General features: G+C 42.3%; 1 protein-coding gene across 4 annotated transcripts in view; it reads right to left on the bottom strand.

Moving 5' to 3' along the window:
* Window positions 1-2641: 2641 nt before the first annotated feature.
* The window catches only part of nramp-alpha (natural resistance associated macrophage protein alpha), a 49278-nt gene continuing 37610 nt past the window's right edge, over window positions 2642-14309 (bottom strand). For 2 of the 4 annotated variants that reach the window (XM_021567394.3, XM_021567395.3), the window contains exons 10-17: window positions 13303-13461; window positions 12801-12887; window positions 12508-12627; window positions 12190-12339; window positions 11788-11861; window positions 9204-9357; window positions 8942-9004; window positions 2642-5183 (exon numbers count right to left, since the gene is read on the bottom strand). In XM_021567394.3, the coding sequence (XP_021423069.2) occupies window positions 5061-5183; window positions 8942-9004; window positions 9204-9357; window positions 11788-11861; window positions 12190-12339; window positions 12508-12627; window positions 12801-12887; window positions 13303-13461 (930 nt within the window). In that variant the 3' untranslated portion in view covers window positions 2642-5060. 4 annotated transcript variants of the gene reach the window in all.

The raw sequence follows: 14309 nt of genomic DNA, 5'->3' as shown, positions 1-14309 counted from the left end.
TAAATAAGAATTTGTTCTTAACTGACTTAAATAAATATTTGTTTAAAAAACCCACCATGCACTCTTTAAATAACAGCCCTTCACTGTCACGGAGGTAAGCTAAGTTAAATCCAAGACTCAAATTGAGGGGTAATGAGAGGGTATGCCTACCTTTTATTTAAGAAAATGGCAAAAAGCATGATCTATAACAGCGCTTTGGTCCGTGATGCTTTATGCTGTAAAACACCTGGGAAAGACACGACTCCAATGCATATGGGAATATCATTGCCTTGTGTCTTTGACATTGAGGCTGAGCTACAACCTTCTATAGCCGAGAAGAAAAATAGACTTTGCTTGGGAAGTAATCTAATTCTGTTACTATCAATTGATTAAGCTATTCACTTTCTGTACAATAGATGTTTAAATCGGAAGGCCTGTTGTCCGGACCTCTCTATGGGGGTACCACAGGGTTTAATTCTCGGGCCGACTCTTATCTCTGTATATATCAATGATGTCGCTCTTGCTGCGGGTGATTCTTTGATCCACCTCTACGCAGACGACACCATTCTGTATACATCTGACCCTTCTTTGGACACTGTGTTAACAAATCTCCAAACGAGCTTCATTGCCATACAACACTCCTTCCGTGGCCTCCAACTGCCCTTAAACACTAGTAAAACTAAATGCATGCTCTTCAACCGATCGCTGCCCACACCAACCCGCCTAGCATCACTACTCTAGACGGTTCTGACTTAGAATATGTGGACAACTATAAATACCTAGATGTCTGAATAGACTGTAAACTCTCCTTCCAGACTCACGTTAAGCATCTCCAATCCAAAGTTAAATCTAGAATCGGCTTCCTATTTCACAACAGAGCCTCCTTCACTCATGCTGCCAAACATACCCTCGTAAAACTGACTATCCTGCCGATCTTTGACTTCGACGATGTCATTTACAAAATAGCCTCCAAACACTCTACTCTGCAAATTGGATGCAGTCTATCACAGTGCCATCCGTTTTGTCACCAAAGCCCCATATACTACACACCATTGCGACCTGTATGCTCTCGATGGCTGGTCCTCGCTACATATTCGTCGCAAAACACACTGGAACCAGGTCATCTATAAGTCTTTGCTAGGTAAAGCTCCGCCTTATCTCAGCTCACTGGTCATCATAGTAACACCCACCCGTAGCACACGCTCCAGCAGGTATATTTCACTGGTCATCCCCAAAGCCAACACCTCCTTTGGCCGCCTTTCCTTCCAGTTCTCTGCTGCCAATGACTGGAACGAATTGCAAAAATCACTGAAGTTGGAGACATATCTCCCTCACTAACATCAAGCATTGGCTGTCAGAGTAGCTCACCGATCGCTGCAGCTGTACATATCCCATCCAACCAACTACCTACCTCATCCCCATATGTTTTTTTTCTGCTCTTTTGCACAACAGTATTTATACTTGCACATCCTGATCTGCACATCTATCACTCCAGTGTTAATTGCTAAATTGTAATTACTTCGCCACGATGGCCTATTTATTGCCTTACCTCCTTACTTCATTTGCACACACTGTATACAGATGTTCTATTGTGTTATTGACTGTACGATTGTTTAGCCCATTTGTAACTGTGTTGTTTTTGTCGCACTGCTTTGCTTTGTCTTGGCCAGGTCGCAGTTGTAATTGAGAACTTGTTCTCAGCTGGCCTACCTGGTTAAATAAAGGTGAAATAAAATAAAAACCCAGACAGCTTTTAGGTAAACACTTATGACCAACTCTCGTTGAGTTAAGTCACAGAAGAAGAGTAGCCAGTAGTCAAAGCTTACATATTTCTGCATTGGTAGGCCTACTCTGTCTGGGGTGGAAAAGTAGACCTAACTTTTGAAAATACAATGCTCAGATTCCTATTGATTGTCGCAGATTTAATTGTTTGCCAACAAGACACACTGATTTAGCATTGTAGAAATAAGATAAGAATGGACAGAGAGAGGCCTGTAATTTGTCATTTGTGTGGTATTACATTTTTTTAGAATTGCATGACATCTTTAGAAAAGGGCCAGTTTTTCTCAGACCTGCAAAAACAATGATAGATCCATGCAATGCTTTTACTATAAAGACATTCATTCCACCCCTACTCTTGTCCATGGTGGTCTGCGAACACACAACTTTCTGGCCTGCAGCCTTCTGTGCTATCAACTCCTGTGTTGCCATGTAATGCTTACAGGATGAAGAACCGTTTCTAAAACTGCTTATCTAAGGCTCTAATCTGTCCAGGAAGTGAGGGAAAATGGTAGGAATGTTCTCTGCTATCCATTTTGATTTAATTATTATTTTGGTTTTAGGGGATGGTTACTTGTTTTTTCCCCCCCAAGCGTTGGGGGAGGGTTTAGATAAAATATATTTTGCTGAAGGGAGAGCCATCCAATTTCATTTCAGAGCGGCCCGATTTTCTCCATGTAACCCTTATTATAAAGAACGTTCACTCCCTAAAGAGAAGTATTGACAAACCTCATGAAGCTCAACGGGTCTCAAAGATGATATGTTCAGTGTCCGGACTGTTTAAAAAATATATATAATGCTGTTAATGAGTTTTGTACATAGTGAAATTAGTAAAAAGTATTTAATGATTTATCTTTGGAAAGTGACAAAAAAAACAAAGTTATTTTGTACAAATATTTTTTATTTTATTTGGCATGATGTCATTTTATTCATCAAAAATGTATGGTACCAGCGAAACTTAACAGCCACAAACTGTTGATACTTTAGTTTCCTTTAAAAAAGATATATATAAAAAATAAAGTCAAGATATCTATGCGATTGTTAAATTGACCAAATACAAATGCTGGCTTCACAGTACATAAAATTCCACATTAAAAATAAATGTCATATCTAAACATGTAAACCATACAAGTGAATGACTTCTGTATGGAGATTTCATAATTAAAACAATCCAGGGTAATGACTTCACTAAAGTGGTGTGATCATGCACACACAGAGACCTATTTATGATAGATCTACTCTCAAAATGTCAGTCTATAAATATATGTAAATTCTACAATGGTCATCAGGAGCTGTATTTAGCAGTGACACCTAACTTCATAGACCACGTCAAGAAGCAGAAAAAGCCTGCATCTTTCATTATATTGGGCTTGGGTATGAATTTAAACTTCAACTGAATTTCAATGGGTAGAGTTTTGTACTAACAAAAACACTGAATTCACAGAAAGAGGTCAGTACAATTGTTAGTATCACATTAACATTTTCCCTGAGAAATAATTTTAAGGAAATGGGATAATTTGGGCATGTGGGCTGCTTTTATGCCTTTCACTGTAAAGCCAAAGCTTTAGTTTTACTGGGGTGCTTTGGAGGGAATGACCAAAATAGCAGGACATTTGTAGAACATTTTAAATGACTACACCCAAAATCTTAAATATTTATCTATTAGCACCTTGAGTGTGATAAATTGTGTTTTATAAATAAAATGTAGAATTATTTTGAACACCCCTGCCCCAGTTTAAGCCGGGCAGTGGGCGCATACCTTCTTTTTTGAAATTAATAAATAAAAACGTGGCCAAGATATTCCAGTTATTTTTTACTTTAAAAAAAGTAACCTTTATTTAACTAGGCAAGTCAGTTAAGAACAAATTCTTATTTACAATTACGGACGACGCTGGGCCAATTGTGCGCCGCCCTATGGGACTCCCAATCACGGCCTGATGTGATGCAGCCTGGATTCGTACCAGGGACTGTAGTGACGCCCCTTGCACTGAGATGCAGTGCCTTAGACCGCTGCGCCACTCAGGAGCCCTGGGGAGTTATAATTGCAAGTGCCAGAGCAACTGGGTTAGGAAATTGTTCTTAAATGGCCAATCCGCACTTGAAACAATAACAAAGCAGACACCCCGCCTCTGTTTTGATAAAAAGCTGAGGGATGGGCCTGGAGAAATGTAACCACTTAAATTCATAGACTGCGCTATGGATGCAAGGACTGACCCTCCAAGATTTGATGTACTGTGTTCTGATGGGGTACGACTGAACTATGGTCATGAGGCATTTCTAAGTAATATTCTTCAAGAAACAATTGATATACAATGAGAATACAAAACATTAAGAACACCTGCTCTTTCCATGAAAGACTGAGCAGGTAAATCGAGGTGAAAGCTATGATATCTTATTGATGTCACTTGTTAAATCCACTTCAATTAGTGTAGGACTTTTAGCCTTGAGATAATTGAGACATGGATTTTGTATATGTGCCATTCAGATGGTGAATGTGCAAGACAAAAGATTCAAGTGCCTTTGAACGGGATATGGTAGTAGGTGCCAGGCGCACCATTTTCTGTCAAGAACTGCAGCGTTACTGGGTTTTTTACGCTCAACGGTTTCCCGTATGTATCAAGAATGGTCCACAAACCAAAGGACATCAAGCCAACTGTGGGAAGCATTGGAGTCACCATGTACCAGCATTCCTGTCCATGCCCCGACAAATTGAGTCTGTTCTGGGGGCAAAGGGGGTTGTGGGGAGGTCTTCCTAATATTTTGTGTACTCAGTGTATATCATTAATTTATACGCTCAAAAATGGATGTAACAACTGTGAATTGGCCCTTTAAGTGCTTGCTCTGATAAAGTCTTATGAAAATGAAGTTCTCTGTGTGTTCATAAATTTAAAAAATTCTACAACGTACATGCATATAAATTGGTGGCAATTGCCTTTTTTGTAACAAACTCACTACACACAGTGTATTTCCCATATAAAATGATCACAGCTTTTCAAAGTCATAAAAATGCTGTCCCGTGAAAAAGCCGGCTCATTTGCAGAATTTTTATAGTGCCACGTTGATCAAGCATGCTCGACATGATAAAAACCAACAACTCATTGGGGTAAACTTGATCATAGCCCTAACCTTCATATAATGCCAATCATAGTTAGGCTACCTGCCTAGTGGAATGTCAAGTGAGGGGTTCAAGGCTTCTTGTAAGGGTCAGATGATGAGGATGGGCACTTACGAAGGTCTGGCTGGCACTAAGGCACAGGAGGCGCACTGCATCCTCCATGTTAGGTCACCCCTGTGAATTCTCTCTAGCTACGGACTGTATCACTGTTAATAACCACTCCTCCAACGTGTTCTTCTTCTAATCTCTCCACCATTGTGTCGCTGTCCATGTCCTTCAGCAGGTAAATGTCATTGTGGCCAGTCAGCATCTGTTGAGAAGTGAAGAAGAGCGTGAGAGATGGTTAATCTCATGCAATGCGAGTTTGATTCTCTTATTACTGAATGTCATAAGCACTCGATTGGTAGGATCTCATTCATCAACTCATTAACCATTCCTGGGAAATGCTTAAGCAGTTGTATGTTGACTGTGCATAGGCTATGTACTGTAAGCAGCAAAGCCCTTTTCATCAAGTGATTGTGAGTGTTCAATGCAAATGTTGTAATCTATGGTGTCAAAAATGGACAAATGCAAAGAAATCTATCACTGACACCAACCAAATGTAGTGTCAAAAGTAGTGCTTACCAAGTTATTCTCATTGGGCTTTCTAGGGCCTGGTGATATTTATTCAACATAAAATGTGGTCAGCCCAGTGCAATGCATAGCTGCAGGAATATGGTTCATCGGGACTTTTATTATGAAGTGGTTGCTACAGACTAGCCCTGCTAGAGCTGCCCCGGTCAATTGTAAGTGCTGTTATTATGAAGTAGAAAAGTCTAGGAGCAACAACGGCTTAGCCGCAAATTGGTGGGCCACACAAGCGTATAGCACGTAAAAATAGTATGTTCTCAGTTGCAACACTTTATTGAGTTCCAAACCGCCTCTGGAAGGAATGTCAGCACAATAACTGTTAGTCGGGAGCTTGATGAAATGGGTTTCCATGGCCGAGCATCCGCACACAAGCCTAAAATCACCATGCGCAATGCCAAGTGTGGGCTGGAGTGGTGAAAGCTCGGCGCCATTGGACTCTGGTGCAGTGGAAACGTGTTCTCTGGAGTGATGAATCACACTTCACCATCTGTTAGTTTGATGGACAAATCTGGGTTTGGCAGATGCTGGGAGAATGCTACCTGCCCCAATGCATAGTGCCAATTGTAAAGTTTGGTGGAGTAGGAATAATGGTCTGGGGCTGTTTTTCATGGTTCAGGCCAAGCCCCTTAGTGCCAGTAAAGGAAAATCTTAACGCTATGGCATTCTAGACGATTCTGTGCTTCCAACTTTGTGGCAACGGTTTGGGGAAGGCCATGTCCTGTTTCAGCATGACAATGCTCCCGTGCACAATGTTAGGTCCATACAGAAATGCTTTGTCGAGATCGGTGTGGAAGAACTTGACTGGCCTGCACAGAGCCCTGACCTCAACCCCATCGAACATCTTTGGGATGAATTGAAACGCCGACTGTGAGCCAGGCCTAATCTCCCAACATCAGTGCCCACCTCACTAATGTTCGTGGCTGAATGGAAGAAAGTCCCGCAGCAATGTTCCAACATCTAGTGGGAAGCCTTCCCAGAAAAGTGGAGACTGTTATAGCAGCAATGGGGGGACCAACTCCATATTAATGCCCATGATTTTGCAATTAGATGTTTGATGAGCAGGTGTCCACATACTTTTGTTCATGTAGTGTACAATAATGTTCAAATACCAAATAGATAGATAGCAGCTTCCAAATACTGTAGACTTGGGCTTATTATCATGTCAGCAGGATATTAATTTCCATTGTGCAAGATTAACTTTTCACATCTTAACCTGGAATAGGACTGCAATAATTTGAGAGAAATCGAATTCAAACTTAGTTCTCTCATTGACAAACATGAGAACAAGTCACACTTGCTCTGCTTGAGCATGAAAGATAGGATATCAAAAACTAATCCTCTCAAAAGGGAAAGGGAGGCCTCTGAACAGGAACAAGTGTGTTTGTTGTCATTGGGGTTTACATAATGTCCGTTGTGCACAGCTGGTGAGTCATTTTCTGTTCAGGCTTCATTTTGTGTTCATTTTCCAATGATTCTACATGTTAAATCCAGGATATTTGCAGATTCAATTAAGTTGAATTTAAGACCTTATTAATGCTACTCGGAATACAAATTTTAAGGTCTGCGTGCTCCATACACCTGCTAATATTCCCCTCTAGAAATGAGCCCATGTTGGCAAAAAAAGTAGTATTTTTAGGGCTAGCTCTTTCACCAAAGGCTTTAGCCTACATGGCTCATATTATCAGGCAGGTGTGCCATTTTAGCCATGAGCATTTGTCCTGTAGCCTAAGGAATTTAGTAGCATAGTGGCTATGCTATAGATGGCTGAAGCATGGGGTTGCCCATCTGCATTTGTTTAGGCTACCCCAATGGGCTAATTATTAGCTAGATTTCAAACTAAATGTTCAGAATTTTGGCTTCGATACCAATACCAGCTTAATGCTCACTCAATAGAGTTGGGCTGAAATACAAATGCCTTAAAGTCAAATGTGCACTGGGTGTGCAGGCTTTTGATTCAGCACTGCTCAAACAACAGAGTCAGCTTAACAAGGTCCTGTTGAGCAGTGAATTTGTAGAATCTGGTGCTAGAGTTGGGCTGAAATAAATGTCTACTCACCCAGTAGCTCTCCTGGAGGTATTATGATATAACATTTGAACATTAGCCTACAACCAGAAAGTTTAATAAAATAATTCCCTCATTCATTAAATCAGTTATCATATAGCTATACTTCAAAGCAAGGTAGCTAAGCAGCAGGGCTCTAGACTGACTTTTTCCAGTGCCAAGTAAGACACGAAAGAAGTGAGCTATTTCATTTAACATGTTCAGGGAATGCATCATGGATATTTTGATGTGCAACATGTCAAAATAGGATCCAGAATAATCAGATATCTTTTGAGAGATGAATTTGCCTGCATGTTTTGTGCATATTGGCCTAGGCTATATGCTACATAATTTATCACCTGAGGAAATGGGAACTCGAAAAACATTAGCTAGATTGCTAACTCTAAATATTATATGGTTTCTAGCAGTACATTTGATGTTCTACAAAAACTTTCCATTGGTAGACCTATATAGGCTACTTGATGCCTATTCACCACAAATGGCGCTCTCCACTCCATTCCGCCGGCACATAATCTCAATTACATACTATGCTGGTAAAGTGGTGTTATTTCCTCTATATTGACAGTTGAGAAATAATTGGTATACTCATAAAAGCAGAGATGTTCCTCTTTTTTAACAGTAAGTTGTTTTAAAAACTGTCTTTCCTGCAATTAGCCTACATTTTGAAATGTTGCTTAACTGTCAGTACGCTTGCACCTATCAGAATGGATCTCTTCCTTTACTCCGTGTGCAAAAAGTGGAGCGGGAGTGAGAGCCAGCAACGAAACAAGGAAAGGGCAGATACTTTCATTGTGGGAAGCAGGTGAATGCACATTACTGTTGACCAAATAACGGTTTTAGAACCCAAAAATCTGCAGGCATGTTGTGTAGCCGAATCACCGATGTAAGCAAAATTGCTTTGTTAAGAGGGAAATGACAGTGTCAGCAATTTTCGGTTTAGCGTACCAACTCTAGTCTTGGTGTCTATCAAATTGTAAAGGCTACCTTGTTCTCTCCTTTGGCAACGGACCGACGCGCACTGGCACACGCAGAGGCACACATGTGGATAGCTCTCTAACATCTTGAAAGCGCGCCTTGAGTATTGTGACGTTCAAAAGTTTTTTGGGCCATGGTGGCAACAATTAAGTAGCTGCACAATATAACGGAAACACTAGTCACTTCCTTCACATTTTTTAAGACCTTTGAAAACAGATAAATGAATTTAAGACTACGAACCTCCGGACACCCTGTGAATTGCCACCGTTCTTTGACAACCAGCAGGTTGTGTGCACAGCTGACATTTGTGTTGGTCTATCTTTTAAACACTGTCTTGTTCAGTTTTAGGTGTCATACTCTGGCTGTTCCTCTATGAACACAGAAGGTCTGTTGTTGCTTACCCTGCTGGCCAGACAGGACACGTCCAGACAGGAGACCCCCAGGGCTATCAGACAATGCCACACCTGTGGACACACACAAAGAGGGTAGGAGGTCAGAAGAGGGTCATTGTACTCCCTATAATAGTTTACAATGAATCTTTCCAAACCCTGCATTCAGTATTCAGCATTGAAAAGTAATCACCTCATTCTGGTGTTAATATACAGTGTTGTGTGCTAATCTAGCCCGGTCCATGGTGTTATAATGACTGCTATAGTAACTCACCAGGTAGCCCACAAAGCATAGGTATGCTATACAAAGAAAGCCCGCCAGCACATAGAGAGCCACACTGCTTAGGCTGGTCACATAGACCACCACAAAGTGCATGTTGATGGCACAGACCACCAGGATGACCACCCCTCCGCCTATCTTCCACACCCTGAGGAGCACAGGCACAACTGAGATGGTAAGTTGGCACAATGATAAATTGTCACCGTCATCACATGTATGAAATCATTTCTCTATCAGTGCAAATACAGAAATTCTAACTGCATCCAAAATGGCACCCTTATTTCCTACAGGCCCTGTTCAAAAGTAGTATATTATGTAGGGAATAGTGCTGAGCGGGGGGGGGGGGTTCGGTTATTTTTTATTTTTTAGAATTTTACCCCTTTTTCTCCACCAATTTTCGTGGTATCCAATTGTTGTAGTAGCTACTATCTTGTCTCATTGCTACAACTCCCGTACGGGCTCGGGAGAGACGCATGACGGCTGAATGTCATGCGTCCTCCGATACACAACCCAACCAGCCGTACTGCTTCTTAACACAGCGCGCATCCAACCCGGAAGCCAGCCGCACCAATGTGTCAGAGGAAACACCGTGCACCTGGCAACCTTGGCTAGCGCGCACTGTGCCCGGCCCGCCACAGGAGTCGCTGGTGCGCGATGAGACAAGGAGATCCCTTACCGACCAATCCCTCCCTAACCCGGACGACGCTAGGCCAATCGTGCGTCGCCCCACGGACCTCCCGGTCGCGGCCAGTTACGACAGAGCCTGGGCGCGAACCCAGGGACTCTGATGGCACAGCTGGCGCTGCAGTACAGCACCCTTAACCACTGCGCCACCCGGGAGGCTGGGGTTCGGTTATTAAACAGCTACTTGACAGACGTCGGTTCAATTAGTTTCTCTAGAGAAATCAAGCAATTCACAAGATAAATTAAGTCAAGAACCATGTTGGACGCTGGGCTCATTGGAAGTTGTAGTTTTCATTAGGCAAATATTCAACCTAGCTTAACGCAGAAACTTGGTAATTAACTATAATGAATGACCATAATCCATTGCGCCTGTTCTTTGGATACACACAGACCATAGGAGACTGCATGAAAGAGGAATGACAACACAACGAAGAGAGGGACAGACAGTTTGAGGTAGCTCTACCTGATTGATAGTTTAGCTACTACTATCCTACCTAAATAGGATGACTTGTTCAATGGGAAGCACAGAAGAAACAGATGGTTGTCTGGCTGGCTGCTACTGCTTGAGCAGAGATGAGATGGAGTCTCGTATGGCTCAGTTGGTAGCATGGCGAATGCAACACAAGGGTTGTGGGATCGATTCCCACGGAGACCAGTACAAAAAAACGTAGCTTTCACTACTGTAAATCACTCTTGATAAGAGCATCTGCTAAAATAACTAAAATGTTCCACTACAAGTCCATGGTGTTTGCCTACAAAACAAAAAGAGGAACTGCCCCTTCCTACCGTCAGGCTATGCTCAAACCCTTCATCTCAACCCGAGCACTCCGTTCTACCATCTCTGGTCTCTTGGCCCTCCCACCGATAATGGGAGGGCAGCCCCCACTCTGCCCAATCTCTTCTCTGTCCTGGCACCCCAATGTTGGAACCAGCTTCCCCCTGGAACTAGGACAGCAGAGTCCCTGCTCATCTTCCAAAAGCACCTGAAACCATAACTCTTCAAATAATATCTTAAATAATCTCCTCCTCACCTCAACTACTATGCCTGCAATATGTGGTTGTCCCACCTAGCTATCTTAAGATTAATCCACTCACTAACTGTAAGTCGCTCTGGATAGGAGTGTCTGCTAAATGACAAAATGTAAATGTAAAATGAGATGATGATTTAAAAGGAATTAAATTATAAAGTCATCAAATAAAAACTAAGTAATATACACAACTGAAATATTGTATTAAAGTAAGTAATGTGAATACATTTTGGTTGAGAAGCAGTAATAGGCATTCACTACCATCATGGGGCTCTTATTGTTTTATTCTGTGTTGTTACAGAATTCAACCCACTGTCAGTGGCATGAAAAAGGCAGGTGATGGTTGAGGGAAGCTCTAAAATCATTTTAATGTCATTATTTCAAAATGCATTTAATGTTTAAAATAATACTGATTATTTTTTAATAACCGAACCAACCTCAAAAAGCACTAATCGCTCAGCACAAGTAGAAAAGTAGGTTATATTTGAGACGCATCCCTGTCATCACGTCTATGAATTAATTGGTCTATCGGTGAAAACACAGAACCAATCGAAGTCATATAATAATAATTTGGTGGGTGCTTATATTTTTCCTATTTTATGTATGTATGAATTATACGCATCTGTGAATCGGAAATGTGTTTTTTTTTTTTGCATATCACAACTCCCCTCAGAGTCAGGGTCAGCCATTATCAAAGGCAACCCTGGAGCAATTAAGGTTAGGTGCCTTGCTCAAGGGCATATCGACAGATTTTTCACCTTGTCGGCTCGGGGATTAGAACAAGCGGTTACTGGCCCAACGCTCTAACCCCTACCTGGCAGGAGACCTGCCGCCCATCTCTGGGGTAGAGGGTTATGATGACTCACAGTCCATTAGCGAAGTCATTCATGATGGATGTCAGACTGGTGAAGGTCAGGATGGGGATCAGAGCAAACGGCAGCTATAGAACAAGGAAAGGCAGAAAGAACAGTTAAAACTGACTGCATTCAGTCCCCTTCTATACCTTTGAATACAAGCATCAGCATAACACCCTAAAAGACTCCCAGCCAGCCCTGATTAGCTGCACTAAGAGGACAGCAGTACCCAGTCTCCATGGTGTTCCCTCTCTAACCTGCATGTCCCCAGACCCAGCCTCTACTCTCTCTGACCTGCCCCCTTGTCTCCTCTCTCTGACCTGCATGTCCCCAGCCCTCATGTCTCCTCTCTGTCAAGCCTGTCTCCTTTCTCTCTTTGTCCTCCATGTCCCCAGACCTCCCACTCGCTCCGACCTGCATGCTCTGCAGCACGTTGAGGAAGTCGTTCATGCCCGTCAGGTGCTGCACGTCCTGGAAGACGGCCACCAGCAGGGTGGGGAAGATGGCGATGGAGCGGGTGAGAAGAACCCGTGCAAAACGGGACCAACGCAGATTCAAGAAACCCTGAGGCAGGGGCAAAGAGAGAGAGAAAACTAACAGTCAACACACCCACACAAAACCCATTATCTTCCCCACACACACACACACACACAGTAATGGTTAACAATACAATTTGCACACTCTCTCAAACACACAGAAACACAGTCAATGAGTAAATCAGCACGTTCTCACCTCCATGACAAACTGGCCAGAGTAAGTGCCAGTCATGGTGGAGCTCTGTCCGGCAGCAAGGATCCCGATGGCCCAGATGTAGAGGGCTACAGGGCCAAAGAAACAACCCAGCACCACCCCCTGTACAGTCAGAGAGAGACAGACAGATACATACAGAAAGACAGTCCCCTTTATGGTTATGCATCTTATCAAGACGTAAATAAATGTTATTTCATGACAAATTTATTGACAGATCCTGTCATTTCCTATCACAGGAGGCCATGTAGACTGTTGTTAATCCATTAAAGACATACCCCCTTGTAGATGTCCACCTGTAGCCTGCTGTTGTCCAGGGGGAAGAGGTCTGTGTGTGGACTGTCTGATGCATTGCACATTGCATTCTGTGACACACAGAGAAGAGCAGCAGCACATCACAACCAAAGGACGTCACTGATTTAGAGGTGCCATACTGGCCATGCTATATTACTATTTATAAACTGGGTGGTTTGAGCCCTGAATGCTGATTGGCTTATAGCCGTGGTATATCAGACCGTATACCACAAGTATGACAAAAGTTATTTTTACTCTTCTAATTAGGTTGGTAACCAGTTTATAATAGTAATAAGGCACATCGGACTAAGGACTGTGTCCAGCCACTCCGTGTTGCGTCGTGCATAAGAACAATCCTTAACCGTGGTATATTGGCCATATACCACTCCGCCTCGGGCCTTGTTGCTTAAATAAAACATCTGTAAAGGAGTGTTACATTCTGAGACATAAGATGACATGCTGGGTCTGGTTAGTCATTGTACCCACCACTTCAATGTTGGTTTTCTCGTAGAAGGCCTCGGCAAACACTGCTACAACGAAGACGTTGATGAGGAAGGAGATGAAGAGAGCGATAGTCGACTCGATGAAGTAGTATTTGTTGGCCTCCTTCACCTCCTTCTTGTTCCCACGATCTATTGACCGAGACTAGACGATAAAATATCATTCATATTAATTAAAATATAAAATCACAATTGCTGTGACATTGGACTTTCAGGTTGTTTGCCCCAAAAACTGTTGCAATGATTCTGTTCCAATTATTCTCAAAATGTATTCACTAATATTATATATGTCATAGTGAAGGTTTATGATGGCTCTGGGGCGGCAGGTAGCCTAGAGGTTACAGAGGAGAGTCAGCAACCGGAGGCAGGAAGTAAGCTGGCAAACTGGAGGGTTGCTGGTATCAAATCCCAGTTTTCATGGGCACACAAATTCAAAATAATGTATGCGATTCCAAAATCAAATGCTTCCAACCAAAAGATTCACCTTACCTTGATACTTAAAACCTAAATCGATGCAGTCATTAACGTGGTTCTTCAATAATTATGCATTTGGTGTCCAGCTGATTAGTTAAGCCGTGATATTTTCACATCTGATCCAAGAAGGAATTTTCCAAATGACAATCAAGAGACAAACAGCTGTTGTGATGGCACATGTGATGCAACAACAGCCCAAGTGCTGGAAAAAAAAGAGTTTGTGAGAAATATCCAGAACAGGTATTCCCAAACGGGGGTACCCCAGTTGCCGTCAGGTGTACGCCAAATAAAAATGTGATTCACATTTTCAAAAAGTCCATTTAGATTTTCCAACGGGTTTATACATTTGGATGAGGTTTTATTTCCTCGCCTGAGTAGCCTCATTTCACTGCCAAAAATAGTGAAATGAGCGAAATAACAACACAACGTCAAATACAGGTAGCCAAGTCCAATAATTAACATCCAATCACATTAAACCGTTACTCTATCGCTAGGGAATTCCAAAAGTAGCTGCTGCTC

Source organism: Oncorhynchus mykiss, chromosome 17, assembly GCF_057628025.1.
Source record: "Oncorhynchus mykiss isolate SJ-2025 chromosome 17, ASM5762802v1, whole genome shotgun sequence".
NCBI classification, from domain to species: domain Eukaryota; kingdom Metazoa; phylum Chordata; class Actinopteri; order Salmoniformes; family Salmonidae; genus Oncorhynchus; species Oncorhynchus mykiss.
This window is presented reverse-complemented; position numbering and strand designations above follow the sequence as displayed.